At 42.3% G+C, this 23,579-nt stretch overlaps 1 protein-coding gene across 1 annotated transcript; it reads right to left on the minus strand.

The window, feature by feature from the left end:
• Window positions 1–39: 39 nt before the first annotated feature.
• Window positions 40–13,544, minus strand: LOC104622467 (chaperone activity of bc1 complex-like, mitochondrial; the record flags this gene model as incomplete). Its single annotated transcript, XM_010289259.1, has 4 exons — window positions 13,366–13,544; window positions 10,712–11,122; window positions 9,422–9,488; window positions 40–114 (listed from the first exon to the last, which is right to left on the minus strand). Coding segments are annotated over exons 1-4 (730 nt in total), but the record flags the coding sequence as incomplete, so codon positions are not given.
• Window positions 13,545–23,579: the final 10,035 nt, after the last annotated feature.

The following is a 23,579-nucleotide window of genomic DNA, read 5'->3' on the forward strand; positions in this document are numbered from 1 at the left end:
ATGTCCGGTGGGAAGAATGAGCATATAGAAAGGGCTTACCATTGCGTTCCTCAGGTCTAAGGCTCTTCTTTGCAACTTCTGCCAATGCCCCAATGCCAAGACCAACAGCTAGTCCTTTAAAATAAGAAAAAGACCCAGGTTGGAATTAAAAAAAACCTTCTGAACCACATAGAGAGGCATTTTTGTAATTAACCTTAAGCCACACAGTCAAATGCACAACATCAAAACAGATTGATTAGAACATCCTGGCTTTTGCAATGGAGTCATCTTCAAGTTTGACACTGAACTGTTTTCTCCTGTACCTCAGCTCAGCCTGCCAGCCAGGTATCACAGGCTACATCAGCCTGCGATCAGGCTGGAGGCTCTTATAAAACACATCGAGTGCTACTCAGAGCTCTGTGCTCTGGATGGGGCTCTGCTGTGGACTCAAACTGGGGGGTTTAGAAGGAGGAGAGGAAGAAAGCTCACAAACATGGTTCCCAAAGTACAATTCTCAGGAAAGAACAGAACTTCCTCACCCCCCCACCATGCCACCACAGTAGGGGGAAGCAAAACTGCATTTAGATGAAGCTACTGCCTGTAGAGTTTAAGGCGCTGGGACCCTACTGTCTCAGCACTCAGGTATATTTGTGCTCATTAGCTGTCTTTGACTTCCATGTGCTTGTTGACTATGATGAACAGAAACATGTTTTTCCTGAGGCCCACCTTATCTAAGTAATGTTGGAACCTGCAATTCCAAGGAGCTGTGCTGGGGAGTAACCTCACACAGCAACAGTAAGACCATGAGACCAAACACCAGCACTCCACATGCACTATCACCCTTGCAAGCAGTGAATTCTAGGGCGTTCTCTCACAGCCGCAGATTAAGCTATGACTACAAAAGAAGCGTTATCTGCCTCTACTAACCTGATCAAAGCCACCGAAGATACTAAATGAGCCGCAGATTTAATCACACAGTAATACATACTACCAAAGGTCTCACTGCCTTACCCATTTCAAAATATTTATTTTTCTGGATAATAAATGCCATGGGCAACCAGAACAGCTGGTGCTCCCTCACAGCTCCTCAGCAATGGTTCATCCCACGAGGCCTTTCTCCCAGACCACTGGCAGTACTCGGTGTGCACATTTTCCAAGCACCCTAAGCCCTCCTTGAGGCACTACTGGACAGTTTCCCAGGCAAAACCACCAGGGGACACGGTCAGTATAATGAAGGAAGCATAGTGACCAGCATATGGCATTTTGGGCATGTATGCAGGAGGATACGCATGCATACGTTTTGTAGTCTCAAGCGAGGAAGCCTAGGCATGAGCAAGTTGAACCTCATTTGCACCAAGTTTTTCATCTCTCCCAGCAGGTAATTACAACCCCACCTCTACCAATTTCAAACTTGCACAGTATGTCTGCTTCAGAAACAGCTCCATCTGCAATCTTGAGGACTACGTGCACTGGGCCAAAGAATCCAGCATGAAGGTGAAGCACAGGAGGCACCAGTGACATTACAAGGCCTTTGTGAGGACTCCTTCCAGGGCTGCTCCCATGCCATTTAACTGTCAGACAACATTTCTTTCTTCATGGCACTTGAATGTTTAAGAGCATATAGCATAATACAGAAATTTACATTCAGAAAAAGAAATAAAAATTTCATAGGATGCCATGATCTTAACATTATACTTAAGATTAAAAAGATGTTAATTTTTTTTTAATTTCAGTTTTCCGTATCGTCTGCAAGTTTTCCTATGGACGTGCAGCACTGAAATGCCAAATATAAGCCTAAGGAAGTCTGCTGTTACTAGCTAACTTGTACAGACCCTTCAACAGTGCCAAGCCATGCATGACAACTTAGCAAGTCTTTTACACCAGAAATCCAGAGATTTTATTAGCTGGACAGAGTGAGAAAAATATCCCTAGGCTCCACAGGAAAGAAACAAAAAGACTTTTCAATCACACCATAAACAGTTTATATGAAAATGCTGATACATAGTCATCTCCAATCAGATCCCACATGCAAGACAGTAACTTGGAGCAGAAAGTACCAAGAGTCAGACAGGAAGCCAATGAAGATAGATCTCTCATCAACAAAATGTGATTTTCTACACTGACTACCACTCACAGAGTACTTCTCTTGGCCTTAATCCCATTTTCACCACCTCCAAAGCAAGGCTCCCCATCAGAATCAGCTTGGTCATTATCAGAGCTAGACTGAACTGGCAGTAATTGGTTCCAAATTAAATACATTGCATCTCCATCTAAAAGCTCTATGTTCACTACTGAGATTTACTGCCTGCACTTAAAACAAAACATATCTGAAGTTTCTAATCTCTGTGCATCATCAAGACACAAACCACTTTAAAGGCAAACAAAAGACTAGGAACCAGATTCTACTCTGTCTTCCAGAATAAAGCTGGTGAAGTTCTAGCATGCTCCAAAAGTAGCTTGCTGTTTACATCAGCATAGGCAAAAATCAGAGTCCAAACAAATGTGTCACACTTCCCCTCTTATGTACGTACACAGTTAAGCATCTGAACTAAACCAGCTGTAGGCTACACTAGAAAAAAAGCTTCTTTTACAAACAGGTGCTCTTAGAATTTGCTCACTGCTCCACTTTGTCCAATTTACTAGAAAATGAACTCAAATCATCACTGAACAACTGTTTCAAATAGACTAAAGCCAGGCATAAACCAGTTTACGGTTAAAAAGCTGCTATGGTTTAAAGATCTGAAGTTTAAACAAAGGCTTCAGGTGTCTTCAAACTCAATCACAGTGCGCAGCAGGATATTTAGCTCAGGGCATTACATGAAAATGCAGCATTCCTACTTCAAGTCTTCTAGTAACTACCTGGAAACATCTCAGGGCACACACAGCCCTGCTCTAAATGTGGTGGCAGGAGGATAGATAATCCTCTTGGGACTGTGCATGGTCAAGTGCATCTTGGGTGTTTGCTGTTTCTTAGCAGTCAAGCCTACATAAAAATGCAGTCAGCTGTGTATGTAACCCATCACTAAGAAACAGGTAACAATACAAAGCTGTGTTACTCAAAGCAATGCCAAAACTTGGTCTTTTCCCTGAACAGGCAGGGCTTAGAAAAAGCTGCCACTTTTCACAAGTCTCAGTTGCTCACTTTATTTCTTTGTTCTTACCAAGTTATCACCAGAAGAGCCATTAAATTAGGGAATTAAATAAAGGCCTAAATTCTTTATGGCTATAACTCCATCCACCAACATCAGTACTAGGGATCAGTCTGACCCTGATCTTCAGGAACGTATTACCTTCTCCTTTACCAACATGAACGAACACTGTGGCATTTGGAGCACACGCAGATCACACAACAAAAACCGGCGTAGAAAACTTCACCCTTCCTCATCTTACAAACCAGACCAAAGCTTTGGGATTCACAAAACAAGTAGTAGACAGGAGGCTTCAGAGCCACAACACTCATTTCCTGAAATGCCGCCAGAGTTGTCTTCCAGGCCTCTTTTATACACCCACCCCTCTGAAAGGCTGTGGTCAAGGCACATATTATTTGACCACAAATAATCCTGTGTACTGGGTCTGGCTGAGATAGGAGTTAATTTTCTTTGTAAGCAGCCTGTATCACGCTGTGTGTTGGATTTGTGACTAAAAGTGTGTATAACACCGGTGTTTTAGCTGTTGCTGGACAGTGTTTGTACAATGTCAAGGCTTTTTCCCCACTCTGCCCCTGCAACAAGTAGGCTGGGTGTGGGCAAGAGGCTGGGAGGGGACATGGCCAGGACAGCTGACCCAAATCGATCAAAGGGATATCCATACCATATGTCATGCTCAGCAGTAAAAGCTTGCAGAAAGGAGGATAAGGGGGGGATGTTTGGGGTTATGGTGCTTGCCTTCCAAAGGAACTGCTACAGACACTGACACCCTGCTTCCCAGGAAGCAGCTGGGCATCCACCTGCCAACAAGGAGTAGTGACTGAATTCCTCTTGCTGCTTTTGCTCACAGATGGAGCTTCACTTCACCTATTAAACTGTCTCTATCTCAACTCCCAAGTTTTCTCACTCTTGCTCTTCCTCTTTTGTCCTGCTGTGGGAGGAAATGAGTGAGCAAGCTGCATGGGGCTTAGCTGCCAGCCAAGGTCAACCCACCACATGCTGCCAACTTGTTACCGGGAACAGGTCATCCCTCCAAAGAACCTGCACAGCTGTAGAAAAAAAAAGCACTCTCCTCCTCTGGGCCACCAGTCTACTGCCCTTGCACAAGTCACTCCTGACATCCTTCATTTTCCTTATCTGCAAGATGAATTATATCCTCCAAAATTAATCACTTTGAGCCAATTCTCAGGATCACTGAACAGCCACTGTTCAGCATCTTGGAAAATAACATCCCCGAGCACCTCTAAAAAGTCACACTCCTGCATTTTGTGCTTTACATGGACAGATGATTTCAAACCTGGAAAATGCCACTTGGTTTTATACCAGAGAGTGCCTCTTCAGACATTTTCCAGGCGTCTCCAGTACCCATTACACTTCAGACCAGGCCCACCAAGAGATGATCTGGAATCAATTTTGTTCAGGAAGAATCCTCTTGCTCAGCAACTGACACAACAAAACAAACGGGAGACTGAATGGGCTGTTATCACTCTGCTCAGCCTGCCAAGCGCAGGGGTGGGCGAGACTCTCCTCTGGAGCAGCTTGTGCCCTGGTTTCGGTCACGTCAAACACTGCAAGCACCAGACAGAACACATTGAGAGCTGCACACAGTTGTGCATCGATTCCCATTAGCTTTCTGAACATTAAATGCTCACCAGAAGAAAGACACACTCACTTGTCAGTCGTGACAATCTGAATCCTGTAGTTGTCAGTCCTGTATATACTTTAATAAGATACCTCAAGAGGCTGGCATTTTTTTCCCCCCAAAAATTGCTACAATCACATTAGATCTACACTTCACCACAAGCTTCCTGAACTTTCTTTATTGCAAAAGGATCTTATTAGATCATTAAAATAATAAACTTACAAACCAGGAATATGATTAAGGGAGAAACAAACTGCTTAGAGAAGTCAAATGATGTGAGGGAGAGTAGAAATAAAGAAAAGATCAAGAACTGTGTGAGTGGAACTGATGATCCATCAGGCTACAAAATGAACATGGAACAAAAAACTACAGAAAAATCTGTTTTACCAATTCCAATCCTGGGAAGAAAAAATAAAGTAAACAAAAATCAAGGATGATATTTAGTACTATAAATACAGCTAACAGCAGTCACTCCAGCTGCTGCAACAAGCATACAAAAGTACATATAAAGGACAAAGAAGTTCAGTAGAGAATCTTGTGCTGATAACAGAGAAACATTAGCTCAGTATTACATGCAAGCATTGGAGAAAATGATTTTCAGTCTCTCCAGCAACATGTTCTTTGCTCCAAGAAGAGGTGAGAAGCCAGGCAAACTCTGCAGTCCAAGTATTTTTGTCTCCTGTTACTAATTTGTCCACCACTGACCAGTGTCCTGCCACCACAGCTGAGAGATCAACATTCCCTGTAACATCAGGGGACAACAAAAAACATGCAGAGACAACAGGAGGAATGATTCAAGCGTGAATGGGATCATGGCAATAGCATAGGAATTCAGCTACCTGAACCCCAGGAATAGTTACCTGAAATCTGCTTTTGACCTACTCAACATCTTTCCATTTTCCCCAAATCTAAAATGACATTCTTCTAACGTGGAAATAAAGGAAAAAAGTGGGTTTTATCCCACCAAGAAAAGTCATAGTCAAATGCTAGTTTGACTGGTGTGGAGGTGGTAGGGGAAGAATTCATCTCAACCATTACATTTTTCCACAATGATTTCCTGAGGAAATGGAATTTGGAGAATTTCCATGAAATTTTGGAGAATTTCTTCTCCAAATGAAGATGGCACCTCAAAGCACGTAAGGAACAAATTATGTACAAAAAGCTTACTTGCTCTAAGCTACACTCCCTCACAGATATGATGCGGCCTCCTGCCCTTAATTATTTTCAAGGCAATGTGAAGAGGCAGCTGGTAGAGCAGGAAATAATCACAGCCCCAGCCCTGCTACCCCCATTTAATTCTGATCATTTGAATGGGCTAGGAAGCAAGGACAGAGCTGGGTCACTGCTATTCCCCAGGTTAACAGTAACATTCCCTGCAAAAAGGCTCCTTCCAGCTGTTAGCCATTATCCCTCAGCAGCAGCAGGTGCTCCCAAAAACCAATAATGTAATTGGAGACTCTCATTAAAGCATCCTACACTTTGTTTCTGACTTCCATTGAAAAGGCAGGACAAGAGAAAATACACCAGAGAGAACACACACTGTGCAGGCACAGGGACTTCCAACTCACCTACCACTGAGCTTTGAAACACTTAGTTTACTTCAAGCTTATCTTGCCTTCTCTAATAAAACCCAAACAAAATCCCAAAACATTAAGTTGGGTTGGATCTTAAAAAAGCAAAAAATCAATTCTCATCTCAGTTGGAAGCTGCCTCCTATGCTCTCAGGAGGCTCCCTTAATCAGCCTCGCTCTTCAGCTTGCAGATATTTTTAAAAATTGTACACATTACCTCTTGCGTCATGCCTGAGAATAATACCCAGAAAGGACTGACAGTGAGGACAGTACGTAGCTAGGAGAGGCACACAAGTACTACCTTCCCCTGCTCACAATATAAGAGGAAAACAGTCAACCATAAGCCAAAGCTCAACAACTCCAGAGGAACCAAGAACAGATGAAAGGGAATGGTACACCACAGCTCCTGCCATCAGCTAATGTTTCCTGGTTTAAGCATTTTAAATGTTTCATAAAGATGCAATTTGAAAAGAAAATTTCTCATCAGGTAAGAGCCAGTCAAGAAAAGTCACACTAGAATTAGCAGATGGAATTTCACAATTGTATGTCTGTCTCAAGCCTACATGCAAGTTGGAAAAAAACACTCTGAACTTGGAGCAAATAGCAAGCAGGATCTGCTCCTCGCTATAAACGGGGTCCCTCTTTCCATGCAGTTCTAGAGGCTGTTTAAAAGCTCATATCAGTCTGATCAAGATCTGACCATTAAGAAATGTTCTTTACAGGCAATCCTTCCCATGTGGGGCTGCCCACACTACTGACTGACCACACCCTCAGAAGTCACCTTCAAACATCACCCAGCCTACCAAAATATTACCAAGGGATTTCTTAAACTGGAAAAAACATACCTATAGGCCACATCTGTTGTTTGTTAGCCAGTGTACTGACAGTATTATTTCTCTTTGCTGCTGCAAGGAAAATTTGAGATGGAAATATAAGCAATGAATGCTAACAAGAGATTGCAGAGACTGGAGAATCTGAACACCATTTTTGCAACCCCAAAAGCAGTCTGAAAGCAAGACCTCTGTCTTGCCAGCAATTTCAATCGTATCAGACAACTGGAGGAAAAGGGCAAGACCAAAAAAATAGATGACACACACAGATATGACTGAGGATACTGCTTATAAACAGTCTCTCTCTTTCTTACTCTCCCTTTGTGGTTTTGGTTTGGTGGGTGGTTTTTTGTTTTGTTTTTTAACCTGAGGTTAGGAAAAGACAGGTAGGTAGTTATATTTCCCCCTGAAGCATGAGTCAGCCTTTCCTCATGCGACAGCCTTGGGTGCCAAGAGCTGGAGCGTACAGCAACAGCACTGGAACTCAAAGTTCACAGAAAATTTGGTCATCTGCCACTTCACATCCACCAGCTGTCAGTGAGCAGCCCCAGATAAATTCGGAAGATGACAGCTAAAAGTGCTGTGACACTTTCCATAAAAATCAAGGCTGGATTAGAACAGAGACCTGTTTGCTAGTAGAGCTTAAAAACAAAGAAGTCAAGTGGGGTTTTTTACTCCAAAAAGCAGATCATGAATCCTGCTTCACTTAAAGCAAAACTAAGCATGCTGAGAAGCCACAGCATCTGCAATGAACTACAGGGTTAAAGAGATCTTACCAGCACTAAAACCTTATTATCACAAAACTCGCTTGCTGTTTATTCCTGTGCTGCACAGAATCAGTCCCTACCCCAACTCGTCCTAGTGTGCATATTACTCTGACAAAGAGACACACAGAGGAAGAATAATTGTGGGTTTTTTTACATAAGAGTTGATCTGAATTACATTTGACAGGCTATTTTTCTTTCTTCTGGGATCCGTAACACAAGGATGTCTACTTTGCACATGTGCTTCTCTATCAAATTTTGTGGAAGAGAATCACAAGAGCCACAAGGGCCTAACATGCTACTTGGGAGAGGCTGTTCACAACCTAGATAGGCTACTATCATCTCAAAACACTACAGTCACAAAAACAACCAACACAGAGACTACTCATCTAATGATTAGCTAAGTAAGACTAGCTGCAATCATCTTTTCCACCTGCAACACTGTGATAGCTGCCTTTCAGTCCTTTGATGGCTTTGGATATAAGACAGTAGATAAGCACCATCTGTTAATATTACTGAAGATGTTTAGCTGCTTTTTAACATAGTAAGTGCCATTCTGCAAATAAAATTCACATAGGTTTCAGGTAGCTTGATCTTGCAAGCTCAAATTTTACATCCTTCCTGGGAGAAAATGATTTATAAGCAATAGTTAATCAAACCATCTCCCCACCCTCAAAACTCAATACCAAAAGGATATGTTTTATATTTAATGACTGTTCAGAGAAGTAGCAAGGATAAGTCTGGGGAAAAGTTGTTTTAAATAACAGCTGCTCCAGCTGTCTATGCTTGACAGTAACAGCACACTGTAAGGACTAAAACTGAATCATAGAATCATAAAACAGTTTGGGTTGGAAGGGACCTTAAGGTAAGGTTACTCTCCTTTAAGGAGAGTTTCCTCAATGAAGTCAAATCACATATGCAGGACCAGGGTATTTGTACAGACTGGAGAACAACGTGCACCTCACTCCCTCTCATTAAAACAGCCCAGCCCCAGTATGTGTTACCATGAAGATGTGCAGTTCTACTACGAGCTCCCAAATCACCTGCCCTACACTCTTAAGACTGACTTCCCCCCTCCAATTTCAGAACAGGTATATGAAAACCAAGCTCCAGGAATATATCAGCCTGCCTTTTTAAGACAAATGAAAACCCATGCCAGCTCTGTAGTTCTTGTTTACAGGTAGCTTGCTGAATGCATCTGAAAGGTCTTTTTAAAAAGGGAGTTTTTTTCTTTGCCATAATATCTAACTGCTACTGTGATAGTATAAGAGAGTGACACAAGACAGGATTCAAAGTATAACTGCATTCTGACTAATGGAGATCAAGAGCCATAATTGTAATGAAGAAGCCCAAGTCAAGCTCTGAGCTAGCAGCTGTTTGTGGGACAGCAAGCTTAACAAGAAAAGAGAACCAAGCAATGCTTCAGAGCCAGCCATTAATCAATAGGTGCAAGCGTAGCAACTTCGCAAATGTGGGTGTGCAAACTGACCTCCAAAGTTGGCGAGCCGTCCGATCCTTGTGACAGGAACCTTCCTCTCCCGGGCCCGCTCACTGAGCTGCAGCAGAAAGAGGGGGGAAAGAAAAACAGAACAAGAAGAAATCCACAAATGAACTGAGCATATGGTCAGATACCTGCAGATTCAGGGTGCAACTCTGAAAGCACTTGAACAACTCTGTGCTACAGAATGCTTTTCTTGAACACCGAGTCTTACGTACGTTGAGAGATTTTGAGGTGAACACACTGCAGAAGAGACACACTGGACTGAAACATGCACTAAGCAGAGGAGTGGACAAGTGAGTGGGAAAGAAAAGCTGACAACCATGCTTAGAAACCCCATTTTTACTTTCACCTCAACAGCCCTTATATTTTGAACTTGGAGAAGCAGCGCAATGCCAACCCAAACTCCCTTCCACACATGGAATTAAAACTCATGGAAGGTTATCAGGTTCATGGTATTGTAAATGATTCCCCCCCACCAGAAGCATAGCTTCATCAAAGCAATATTCTGAGTGAACACACAGCAGCATCTGATACTGGATTTGGGGAAGGAGGCAGAAGGTCAGAGCAGACAGCAAGTATCTCCACTGTGAATTCTGCTGTGGCCTTTCTGTGCTGTCTCACACAACGGCATGAAGCCCTAAAGCAACAATTGTGAGCTATGCTACTCTCCAATCTACTAGTGCTCAGGGCAACGTTCTCTCTACCTCTAGGAGGGCTGCAATACACAGTACAGGCAGCCACAGCCTTCACCGAGAGGAGCTTAAGTCCAATTCATTCTTCACAGCTGTAGCAAAACAACTAGCTACAGGGAACAGGGCCCTTCAAGCAGACAAACTCTTTAGGTCAGTCTTCAAACCCTTTTATCTACAGCTGTCCCCACCTACTCAACATTTCATGCCAAAAACTGGTGTGAAATACAGACCCTTTATTACTGTAACACACACCAATGTATACATTGAATCCTCATACTCTAGTGAATGAAAGGAGAGGTCTTGTTAATATAAAACCAAAGTCTAACCCTGTCTATGCTTTTTAAACATCCAGTCATACCAAAATATCTGATATAGAGGGGGGAGGTGTGAAAGGAGAGCCTGAAAAGCTATTGACAGAATAAATATCACCGAGACTAGAGTTAAGGAGCACTGACACTTCCCTCTTTTGCCTCCACAAAAGGGAACAGCGGAAGAGGAAGAAATGAGAGAAACACAGGAGAAGGTGAGTAAGGACAATCCAGTATAGAAGCCACAGTACTGAGAACTCTTAATTAAAAAAACATACCATCTGTTTGTAGGGTTTCTGCTCTGAACCTGTTTTAGCCTGTCTGGCTTTATCAATATCTTCAGCTGTTAATCCACTAACAGAGGAATGGTCTTGGTGAAAAGCCCTATTTTGTCCAAAGGCAGCAGCAAAAGGATTTCCAGGGTCCCTAAAGCCTCCAAATAACCTTGCATCCATTTTCGGAGGGAAAGGCTTCTGACCCATGCCAGAATCTCCAGTCTCACCAACACTTCTAAAAGGTCCATTTGTAGTGTAAGAGTAAGCAGGGCCTTCACCACTGTGTTCATGAGCCTTGCCAGGGGCGGTGGAGAAGTCCATTGGAGCCTCTGATGTGTCTCGGGCTGAGAAGTCATAGTCTTTCCCAAAATCCTCACTGAGATCAGTTAAGTTCTCCTGCTGTTTGCCTAGTTCCTGCAAACAATAATAGAAATACTTTAAGAAAAGAACTTAAAACCTGTTCCCTCCCCATCCATGGTCCTCAGAAATGGGCATGCAGCTAGGCTGTCCTGTCTCTACAGTAAGTAATTTGTAGAGACTTTGGCACTGCAGACATTCACAGTAAGAGGCAGGAAAAAGGAAGAGACACTGAGGACACCTGGGATCACTGGCGGTCTTTCAACCCCACTGACAGGACAAATTCATTAACAGCTCCTCAAACACTAATAACTGGAGACCTTGGTGTGCCAGGAAGGTTCACTAATTGTGGAGTTACACACTGCTCAGAACCAACAGGTGATAGAAGCTGCAATATCGCTCAAGATATACTTAGGAGGGACAACAAAAAGCTAAACCTCATAACATTCAGTTCTTACCCCTACCCCGCTCCCTCCCAATCGTGCAATGTCAGCACTTTCAAGCCCAAAGCTACCTGAAGCAATAGCAGATACCTACTTATAGGCAAAGTAAGCTCAGCCTTCCACAGCCATGACAATAGCAACTGTAAAACACATTTCATTATTCGACCAGTAAACTATGGCAAGGCTTGTTGTCAAAGTAAATAAAATTTTGCGCTTGAAGCAAGGATAGCAGCATCAGACACAGCAATGCTCAAGGCAAGCTTCTCCTGACAGTCTCTGTTCTGACCTGGAAGAGTTGCCCCACTAAGTCCAGATATTTCCCACCACTTTTTGATGTAGGGAGAATAAAAAAAAGTCAGCAGCAGAGCGTTATCTCATATTTACTTGCTATGCAACATATTCTAGTTACCCATCTCAGCAGCAACAATGCCATGGAAGAACTGATGACTGTTACAGCCAATCAACAGGATTTTAAATCCTGCTGTGGTCAGGCAAGCAGGCAGCATATTTTAGGCTCTTTCCTAAACACTAATTACATTTCCCCTCCTTACAGAAAAAAACAGAACCTGGTCTTTCCTGTTATTCAGCAGGTCTCATGCTATTCTGAACCTCAACATTGGGGCGGGGGGGAGCAGAGGAGAAATCTGTTTACAGATGGGGACTGTGGCCACAATACTGACTGATGATTTCAAACAAGAAGGGCTCTCTACTTCCATACGTAAGTTTTAAAAAGCACGTCAGACAACCAAAACCCTGCCACAGATCAAGAGAAGCGAATACAGTCACTTAAGCATAAAAGCTTTCCTCTCTTCAAAACAGAAAAGTGTCATAGCTTCAGACTGCAAATTTATTACCGAGCCCTGCTTTAGCAACAGCTCATTTGCAATGCAGGACAAGTGCTCTGCAGGTGTGTTTGTGGGGCCTCTCCTGTGCAGATAAACACACACAGAAACAGAAGAACATCTTTTCTCCCTCTCTTTTCTTGGATGCAAAGGCAAGACATAGCACTATCTCCATAAACACACACGCTTAGATTATTTCTATTGCAAGCTTACATAGAACCAAGGCAACACAGGCCCAGATTCTAGGACTGAAGCTCTAGGAGACTTCCATGATAGTCTAAGCTTGTTCCATAAAAAACTCAAAGACTCACTCACTCATTAGTCTCTGCTTCAAAATGATTTTAGAGAAGTTCTTTTCAGACAATCACCATGTTTTCAAGAGATGGCAACACTGCAAGTGTGAAGCTCTTATAAATCCATCCCCATGTCTGGTAACAGAAACTGCTGCTTAATTAAAAAAAAGAGAGAGTCTGGATTTCCTCATTTGAAAAATCAGTTTGTGAAAATCCAGCCTGGGCTATAAGTGATTAACATGCAAACACGTGATCCTCAGCTATTCTGAAAAACATCTCATGTACCAATTCTGTAAAGAAAGGAAGAAGCACTGAGATAAATCTAATTCACTCTAGAAGAGCTCATTCACTTAATCAAAGGAGAGGTAATCAATGACTGAAGTTTGAAGGAGACTTTAAATAATAAAGCTACTGGCTGAGCTTGATCTTTGACAAGATGAGGCGAGCAAAGCACTTTTCATTTTCATCACATCTTAAACACTCAGTAACAGAAACACTCTGCAGTAACGTTCCCTCCCATTCCTTCCCAAGCGCCTACTGCGTACCACAGAAATCCTGGAGAGTTCCCAGAGTGTTGCAACATCTATATTATCAATCCAGCACTTCAGAGCTGGTTTCTAGTTCACGATGCAAGTTCCTAGCCACTCACACAACAAAACAAAAAAGTACCTGGAGGAAAAGCGAAACATCAGACTAGACTGTGCACAAAGAGCTTTGCTTACCTGCATTTTCCCCAAGGCAGAACTGAACCGTTCTTCAGCAGTGGCCTGGAGAGTCCTTGCAATGGTAACTGCATCGCCCCCAAGGAGCACCTGCCGAAGCTGTCCTGCTTGGGTTTCTAGGACTGCTTTACTAAGCTTTGTCAAGCCTCTCATGACCATGATGGCATCACCCGCCATGAGTGACCTCTTTCCGTGCTGAAAGATTAAAAAAAAAAAAAAAAAAGCAAGCATGACATCAGAGAACAAGTTTGCAACAGTTTCAAGTCACTGAAAATCCAGTGGCATATCCCAGACAATCTCTTTCTGCTTTGGCAACCAGCCACCACGGGAACTGGTTTGCAGCTCAGATAGCACACAGGCCAGCTTGAATGACAGCTAGTTAGCTGACCTGGCCAGGCAAAGCGAGAACGCTCCATATGACTGTTCGTGACTTAGGATAATGTTCCAGGACTTCACGTAAATATTCAATTTACCATTGACCAGGGGAAGCAGACAGGTAAATTTCAGTAACACTGCAAAGACGGTCTTGATTCCTTCCAAATTTTTACAAGGGATTAAAATTATTAGCATTTGACCTTTGATTATTATCAGGCCCTGGAACATATTCTCAGTGCCTGATCGTACAGATGAAGTGTGCTGACAACTGTCACATCCCACTCTTGCCCTGGAGCTATGCCTGCCCATTTTACATAGCCAAATTTCTTCACCCCTACATCAACGAGTAAGCTTTGTCTGTCCTCCAAGGGTAGTCTGCTCAGCCCTCAACTTCTAGCTTACTCTGTTACTTCTAATTGGAAATTTCAGTACACTCAGAACACCCACACAGCTTTTGCTAAGTACCACACTACAGTGCTTCATTTTTGACTTGGACCCCCTTCCTGTTCAAGAGGCACTCCATGTTAGAATCATAACAGCCTGTGCAATTTCAGTGTCCTCACATACAAACTGGGCACTGTAGGATGCAGGACAGAGCACCGTCCAAGAACAAGTTCCACCAACTCCTTTGTCTCCATCTAGAACCAAGCTCAGGCTCAGGACACCAGGTCTCCTACATCACTCTCGAGTGGTCAGGATGCCAAAACTGTTTTGCAAGGGAGGTTTTCACCTGCTTATTTCCCTCATCTCCCACATGTTTAAAGCACAGCCAGGGTCCCAGTCCCAGGGCTGGCTCAGTTGCACATCCTCCCACCTTTACTGACACAGAAGATGGAAGTCGTACAGTTGACACAAGATGCTGCCTGAGTTTCAAACTTAACCATAGAACATTCTCTGTGATGCTCTGGAGAAAAAAAGAATTCTGGCTGTAGTAGGTACCAAGCACTACCAAGGCCATATATCTAAGTTATTTCCTTGGTAGGTACGCAGGCACCAATTCATTTTTGGAAGATAACCTGTCAACATCCACATATGCACAACTGTAAATGTTAATAAACTGAAGCGGTACAAGTGATCCTGAGTCAACAGTACACACGGCATTACGCCCTTCGGCAGACCACAAGCAAGTGGATCCAGTTACCCTTCCAGGAAACGCAAAGCCTGTCTCACAAACATGTCTGCTGTATCAGTCACGCAGGAGAAGCGTGGACGTCTCCTAACTAAATTTCTGGATAAGCACACGATTCTGCTGCAATCCCACAGAAGACGCGCGGATTACTACAGTTGTTATTTCACAAACACGTTATTATGCAAATGCAGGGTAAACCCCAGTTACTGGAGTATTTGTTCAACAACTGTTAATCAGTGATCAAAATCAGGAACAACCGCTGTAGCCAGGAAGTGAGTATTGTACGTTATAGACTTTTAAGTGTGGTTGTTAGAAGGAGAGCCAAGTGTTTGCAATGCATCTGGCCTTAATGGGTTAGCTTTAAAAATAAAAATAAAAATCAAGCCTACCCAGGTCATTATTCTGTGGTTATCTTTACAAGACCTATCCAATATGCACCAGACCCCTAAGTAGTGTTAAGTCTGAATCTTTCCAGAGTTTAGCAGCTAGGGTTGGTTTTAAAATTGTATAATGCACTGTTGAACTTGAAAGCTGCCTGTCAGGTAAGGACATGTACTCTGTCAACAGGAGGTGGTTTCCCCCCGCCACCCCCCATCTTCATGCTGGAAATTTCCACACGGATCTCACTCAAAGCATTTGCAGGCAGTCCCTGCAATCCAGAGCCAGGCAAAGAAACCAACCAACACCACAGTACTGTCCTGGCTGCAGTGAGACCGTTCAAAGGTTGCCACTACTAAGAAGTAAGTGCTGCTGCAGTTGCAAGTACTAGAAGCACAGGAAAGCTTGAATGTGAAAAGTTTGTTCGTTCCCTCCCTAGAAGGGCAACAAAAGGCAATGCTATTGATCAATAGATCAATGTACACACAGACACCACCCACAGACACATCCACTTTTAGCATGGATTCTTTCCAGCCAACAATACTAAAAACCGTATCCTCCTTTCACCCAAAAACAGCTAAAGGATTCATCTTTAATTGACAGTTATTATACACTACATGTGCATTTAAAAAAAAAAAATCTTCCAACAAAATTTCAGGGGAGCTAATGCAACAACAAATGGAAAACATACATTGCACAATGCATGCTCAACCCCCCATTGCTAAATACATCAAGAAGCAAAGAGGACCAATTGCCCTTTACAGGTTTGGCTATAAAAGACAGCACTGGGCACATTGCTGCCAATATCCTTCCGACTTCCACGCCATCACCCCCGCTTCCCTCTGCACAGCAGTTATGATGACCTAGGTACCATGCAACTGGGTTGTTAGCTCAGAAGCATCAGCAACATGCTCCTGTGCAGCGCTTCCCAAGGACAGGTGAGGGTGACATGACAGGGCATTCATCCCAGCACCTTGCTGAACTACAGGCAGAGGTAGCAAACAAGCCTACAGGCTTGCTGTTTTCAATGATCTTTTGGATTCTCTGCAGGTAGCTCACAAACCCAAATGGAAACCACAGTACAAGCACATGGCTCAATAAGGACTTCGGAGGTCAAACCCAAGGAGAGTCACCAACAAATAATGCCTGAGAAGGAAGAACGTATTTTCAGAAGCGAGGCCATACTCTTGCTTTTTAACAGAATCATCTCTGTAAACCATCTCCTTCAAGTTCCTCATGTTTTGTACCCCAAGTCCTCACCTTTAACAAAACATGGCCAGGAAACAGCAGAGGAAAGAAAAATAACTATACTGCAGCAATGAATCCTTTGGCAACAGGCGTCAGGAGCAAGAAGACATTCCGGTAGTGTCTACACATCATGCAATATGAAGGTGGGAGGTAAAGAGTGCGATGAGAACTGAACTAATACTGGAGGCATTCTCCTCAAGTGGAAAAAATCCCAGGTTATCTAGTTTTGTAGACCTTGCATTTAGCAGGACACACTGGTTAGTCTCTGCTTTCTGTGTCCTTCCCAGGATAACTAACGAGGTTGTCACAACCAGAAGGGGAAATCATGAAAGAAAACACCTGCTAGTTAGTCAAGAAGGGAAGAAAATACACATAAAAACCAAAGAATTAGTAGAATTACCTTTTTTCTTCAATTAAAAAAAGCAATAAGCACCAGCAAGGAAGAGACACACTAAAACTGAAAGACAGAGGAAGCAAACACTTCCATGACCACTATGTGTCCAAGACCACTATGTGTCCCCAACACACTTGCATTAATAACCCAGGGCAGACAGGAGGGCAAGGAATTTATTTCCCCCCCCTACAGAAAGTTCTATTCATACCACTACTAATAAACAGCATAAGCAAGCTCTATCAAAAACAGATTTAAGGAGTGGATTCAAACAGAAGGTACAAAGTCTATATCACACTTGACTTGTCTCCTAAGGACTCGTTATTTAGCACTAGCAAAATAGGGCACTTCCTGCACAGAGTACGGACAAGCTGGTTGTGTCTACACAACCTGCCCGCGTGCCTGCTAACCTGGACTGAAGAGGGCTGGCAAGTGTCAATCATGAGCTATTTTCTAAGAACAGGCAGGGTCACAGTTTCTGCTTAGTGAACTTTTCACAGCTGAATGAATCTCTGGAGAACACCCACACCTTCTAGCATGAGCAGGCTCCTCACACCAGACCCCAGACATCAGAGAAGTGCACAAGGCAGGCAGAGGGGCTGCAGAGGGGCACATGCTAGCATGTGCTTCTGCAGACACACAGACCAGCTTCTGACTCCATTTGGAAAGCTTTTTTCCAAATGCTTGTACAGTCAAAAACCTGACTCATATATACACATGCGTAAATACACATAGGATGGACCACATTTAAGCACAAGACAACTTCTAATCATACAGAAATATTTCTGAAAACTTTCTGTGCATGACAACACAGCCTCTTTCAAGGTAAGGGAATTACTTCTACCATCGACAGTTTACTATCTACATAAGAAAGCAGCTCACCTACTGTTTAATATAAAAAAAGAAAAAACAAACAAAAAAATTCCCACAAAACAAACAAAACCACAAAAAAACCCCACCAAAACAGTTTTACAGTAGCCCACATTTCACCTCCCAGGTCTGTAGAAGTTTTAGCTGCCTTCTTTATTTCCAACTTTTCTTTCCAAATGAGACAAAAATGAAAAATATTAGGCTAAACAGGTAGTAAGGCAGGTAAGTTTTCTTTGGAAGCGTGATATTTAATTGAACAGTCTCTATGCCTTCCCCCCTTCCTATTATCCATTATCACAATCACTGTTATCTTAGTTGTATCTAAACAAGGAGTATAATCCTAGAATTGGTGTTACAGCCACCTATACCATCAGTATGAAATAAAAATAATAACCACCACAAACAAGACACAGATGACCAGGTATTCAGCATATTTGTTCTGTGGCCATGAACCAGCAATAGACTAACTTCAAAATAAGTATTATTCATTAAGCTGTTCTGTAACTGATCTTTTTCAGATTTTTCCATTTCTTTTTATGTGTGTTGCCATACCAACCTTTTCATGTTATTCTTTCACTCATAGCCTTTTTCAGTTCCATCACACACATCTCCACCAGTTCCTTTTATACCACATTTCCAGGCCCCTGCTTAGACATCTTTTCATTAGCCGGATTCCTTGGGTTGCAGCTGACCCAAGTTTCAACCATGCAGTGCACAGAACAAACTGCATTTTAAAAGAAGGTTGCTATCATCCTTCAAATCAAACTGAAAATCTACCTTGCTTATCCTTCATTCTCCCAGCTCCCCACACCTCTCACACACTGCAGCTCAAAAGAAGTGTCTTTAAAGATCTGACCTACAACAGAACTATAGATTCCTGCCCCGTGGCTTTGGCTCAAGCTTCCTTAAACTGAACTCACCAAGACTCCGAAAGCTGCTTTAGAACTACCCTTGCACAAAGCAGTTTGCCAATGCCATTTAAAACAAACACCTCTGAAGGGCAGGCGGAACTTGCTTACTCCCTAATGGTTACAATAGCAGCACAAGCACTGATAAAAGTGGGCTGCTTGGCAGACAAATGCATCTTTCCACCAAAATGCAGAAGGCTCAGCAGTCATTTTTGGCGAATCACAGCTAGTTCAAAACCCAGTATGAACAATTTTCCCCATAAATGGCTTGACACAAAACATAAGAGTGAAAAGAATGCTTGAACACTTTAGAAGTAAGCACAGTCTGCTTTATTTTAGGCACAGATATATCAATGCAAAGTGAATGCTCTAGACCGATGGCTCTATTTACTTCTTTCTGGACAATGTCTGGGGACATGAAAAAGCGTAGTCATAGCCCACGTGCCTGGAATTAACACAGCCTCTTTCTACCCTGGCCACAGATCTAGAAATAATTCACTCACAATTAAGTTCCTAGTGGGAGAGCACGTTCCCTCATTACAGGCCACTTCCTCTACTGATACATCTTGACACAATACACTAATAAATTCTGTCCCTGGTGCACGTTGTTTCCCATTACATTGAGGTAGATCCAACACAAATCGCTGTGATTTTAAGGCTACCACTCACTCACTTTTCCCCAAGAATGAGTTCTGTGCCTGCTCCTGGGAAATAAGTATTTGCAACTGGGGGACCGAAAAAAAGCAAAAAACCTTTTTTACCTCATTTTCCTCATTTGCAGGGCAAAAAGATTTGGGCAATTGGGCCAACATTTCAATCTGGAGTTGTATTTATACCTAACATCCTATCTTCATATTAGCTACGTTACCAAGAAGAAAGGGAGAAAGAATAAGAGAGCAAGGAAAAAACAAGGATTTTTTCTGTTTATGCATTGGGCAGTGCTTAGAACAAGCCACTGCACTGCATCCTTTACATGGCTCAAAAGCTGCAGGCACAAATGTAACTTTAACCACATGACTAATTCTGATAAATTCTGTGATTAAAATTACTTCCCCTGCATGTGGATCTTTCATCCAGCAACAAGAACAAGACTATGTTAAAATCAAAATGGAGCATGACCACAAAGCACACAGATTAATACGAGATTTGGGCAGATGCAATATTTGAAGCATATACTTAAGAAACACGACTACTACAAGCTGAATTTACACCTTTGTTTGGGTTTATGACAAGTTTACACGAAAGCACAGTTCACTAGTTCTGAGTCCACATTAACACACGGCATCACTTCAAAAGAGAAATCCCCCACATCCACATGGAACAACTCTAACCAGCAGTACTTACTAAAAGGTTACACTAAAGTTCTGCGCTGATCAAATCCAAACATTTTGCTTCAAACAACACCTAAACATTACAAACATCTTCCCCCACCAGGTTTGCAGCATGACCTCACCAGTTAGGGCAGAAGAGACCACTACAGCTCAGCTCCCTGTCCAATGCACACAAAAGCAGTCCCTCTCTGATGCACAGCTCCGCAGCATTAAGCTCTGTGCAGGGAACCAACAGAGCTCCCCACTGGTCTCCTGCTCTGAACCAGAATACAAAGTATAAGTGAATGAGGTTATCAGTTTTCAGTTAATTTTTTTTTTTTTTTTGGCATACACTGGTATGTTGTAATTGTTTTTACTGGCAGCTTTAACTTTCTGAAAGCACAGAGTCCAATTTGGGAATTGGAAACCAATAAAAAGCTATGCCTCACAAACTGCAGATTCCTTTAGACTCAAATACACCATTACTTAAGACCAAATTCTTGAGAAAAATAGCAGCTCTCCCTCTGACATTTAAACATACATCACTCTTCACTCATAGATCTCAAAAGGCTAAAGAAAAGGGTCTGACATCAAGGTTCGGTACTTTAGAGGGAAGAGAGTAAGCAATTTACAGGTCTCTCAGGAGTACGCTGATTCTTATAGCACACAGCCTATACCTAAGTGTCCTTAAATATCCACCCCCATAGAGCAAAAAGAAACAAGGATTTATAGCCAGTTTGCTGGCTATCTTAACAGTATGTTAACAGTCATATCTAATGCAGCACCAGTAAAGGTTTCTAGTCAGAACCTTTCTAATTATAACCTTCTGGAAAACTAGACTCTCCCTGTAACTGTACCATGTATCTGTCTTCCTCAGGTGTAAGAAGACATTTTCCTTGTTATCCTCTTTGTACACCAGGACAGAACCATGCACACTACATCTTGAGTCACTACTTTACAAAATAAGAGATAGTCCATGCACATCCCTCCGGTTGGCATACACACATCCTCTGTCCACATGGTGAACATAACCATTCTGTTGTCATCATGAACAGCAGGTCAAACACCACAGTCTCCCACTATCGATCCTGCAGGCATACATGTCTATATAGATGCCATGCCTTTCAACCTTGCCCTGGAAGCTAGGGGTAAGTTCAAATTTAGTAGCTTACAACACATACTAGTCTATTCATAGCCCCCTTACATACCAGCGTCCTAGCTATGGGAGCTTTCTTCTGGCTGTGCCAAAAACTCCCTGTAAGAGGAGGAAAAATAGGATGCAAGAAGAGGACTGTACACACACACAAAAAAAAACTACTTCAAGATGACATAAATCGATCTCTGAGCTGAAGGGGAACATGGTCTATCAGAACCTACAGCTCATCTGATTTTTAACTCTGTATGTGTGTAGACTTGTTTAAGCAGGCATATAAATCTGTAAAGTTTCTAGAAGCCAACTCCATGGACTGACAGCTGAGTTTTTCGGAGCAACTAGCATTACTTTTTACATGGTCAGAAGCACACAGAACACTTCAGATACTGAATAACTGGGAATGCAAGATGCTTCACTTAGCTCTACACCTCTATTAACTAACAAAACACAAAAGTCATTAAAATAAGGTGCAGAAACACAACTATGCAAAGAAAGGGCAAAACTTGTGTATCTTGTTATTTCCTGGTCTTTCTCACCAGCTTAAATTGGTTTAACTTTGCCATCTACTGTAATGGGGGAGGGGGGTGTGACAAGGAGGGAAAGCAAGTAGCATCTAAAAAAATGGAGAGCACCTTTGAATGTAAAGATAGGCACATGTCAATAAAATGAGCTTTCACTGCTGGGTGGGAAAGCAGACACTGACTGAACCCTCTCCCTCAAATTACTATGCTTTACTGTTACTTTAATGTTACTTGCATTTTGGCTCCAGATGCAAATAACTTATTTTCTTCTTTAGGTACTGCAGGAAAGCATGTATTCACAGAAAAGGCAGCACTTTAAGCACTTTTATAAAAAAAGTGGAGAGAGAAGCTACTCTTCTCCTAAAGATGCTCTGCCCCAGAACACACAGCTCAGTAAGTCAAAAAGCCTCCTCTTCCAGACTCCTTTCATAAACAGTTTTAGAGGGAGAAATCCAGGAGACCTACACACACAGAGGACATGATACCTTAAGTACTGCTTCAGACTCACTATCTCCATCCTAAGCTGGACTGTTCACCCATTAGTACAGACAGATTTAAGGAAATGCTTATTCATGCATCAAAAGCTGAGTCCTGAGAGGCGTTCAGCCAGCCAGCTGGACCAAGCAAACTATACCATGCATGCTGACACACAAGATAAAAGACCACAAGACGCATGCCACCCCTAGCATCTTTGTTAAAACAACAAAAAAATAGGTACACACAGGAAAAAAAAAAACCAAACAAACAGCATCCTTATTAGAACAACTAAAAACCACACACACAGCAAAACCAAACCAATCTTTACCTACAAAAAACCCCAAACTCTGTCACCAACCAACCAGCTTAATATGAGGGAAATTAGAAAGCAGGGATTCAGCTACTGTCCCTCTTCCCTCTCAGCTTCTAGGGGAAAAAAAAAAAATATAGCCTCACAAACAGGGTGTGTTTGTGAGTCCTTTTACTTGCCTGTAAAAGGACTACTGGAGGACTAGAAGCCAAAAAAAGTTCTGTTCTTGCTGCATGGATGCAATATGAGCTATTATTAACCTGCTCTAAATATCACAAATGAAATAACCAGAGCTGCATTGCATAGCACAGAATTCTCCTTGACAGCAACGAAACAAGGTGATCAACACTCAGATGGTAAACATGTAAGGTAATTCTCCACATCTTCTGACCTTTTCTTCTACCTATCGCATCTCTTTATTTTTAAAAAGGAGACACTGTCAAAGCATAGTAGGTCACCTATTCCCCCCCACCCTTGAGTAAGGCTGGACAACATACAACTGTTTATTCTAAGCATATCTTATTCAAGGTTACCAAGGTCATTGCTAACTAACAGCAAAGAAAAAGCACTTACAAAATAGAGAAATAAGTCATCTGGTCTAAGAGCAAGTGGACTGGGAAGCACATGAACCACGGCTAAACTCTGCCTTCTGATGAAGTATGAAAGTGAGACAAGTTCTTATTACATGGCAGAGAAATGCAAGACCACCAATATTCTGTTCAAATGCCGATTTGCTTTCAGCTGTTAACTCAGATTTTGAACCCTTTCAGAAGTCTTCTACTGAGCTACTGTTGACTTTGCCTAGTATCCTTCTGCACCCAGAGCTAAGAATTATTTTGCATATGCTCAAAGAATACACTCCAGATTAGTGAAGAAATCTAACTTAAAGATGAGCAACTCAGGAAATGAAGTACAGAAGTTGTTAGGTTAAATCTTTTTAGAAAAAGAATACTTTAGGTTATTGAAAGAAGAATGTTCTTTCTTATCTCTCACATTTTTCTTTGCCTGAACACCAAGTAAAAAAAGAAAAGTCTGCGTCATTTTTATTAAGAGTAGCTTTCTAACTTCTGCATTTTTGATAAGGCTGACTGCAAAGTTTGGATTTTCATTGCATGGGGGGAATGCAGAGAAGTCGTCGCCCACC

The sequence above is a fragment of the Phaethon lepturus genome, unplaced genomic scaffold, assembly GCF_000687285.1.
Source record: "Phaethon lepturus isolate BGI_N335 unplaced genomic scaffold, ASM68728v1 scaffold41716, whole genome shotgun sequence".
NCBI classification, from domain to species: domain Eukaryota; kingdom Metazoa; phylum Chordata; class Aves; order Phaethontiformes; family Phaethontidae; genus Phaethon; species Phaethon lepturus.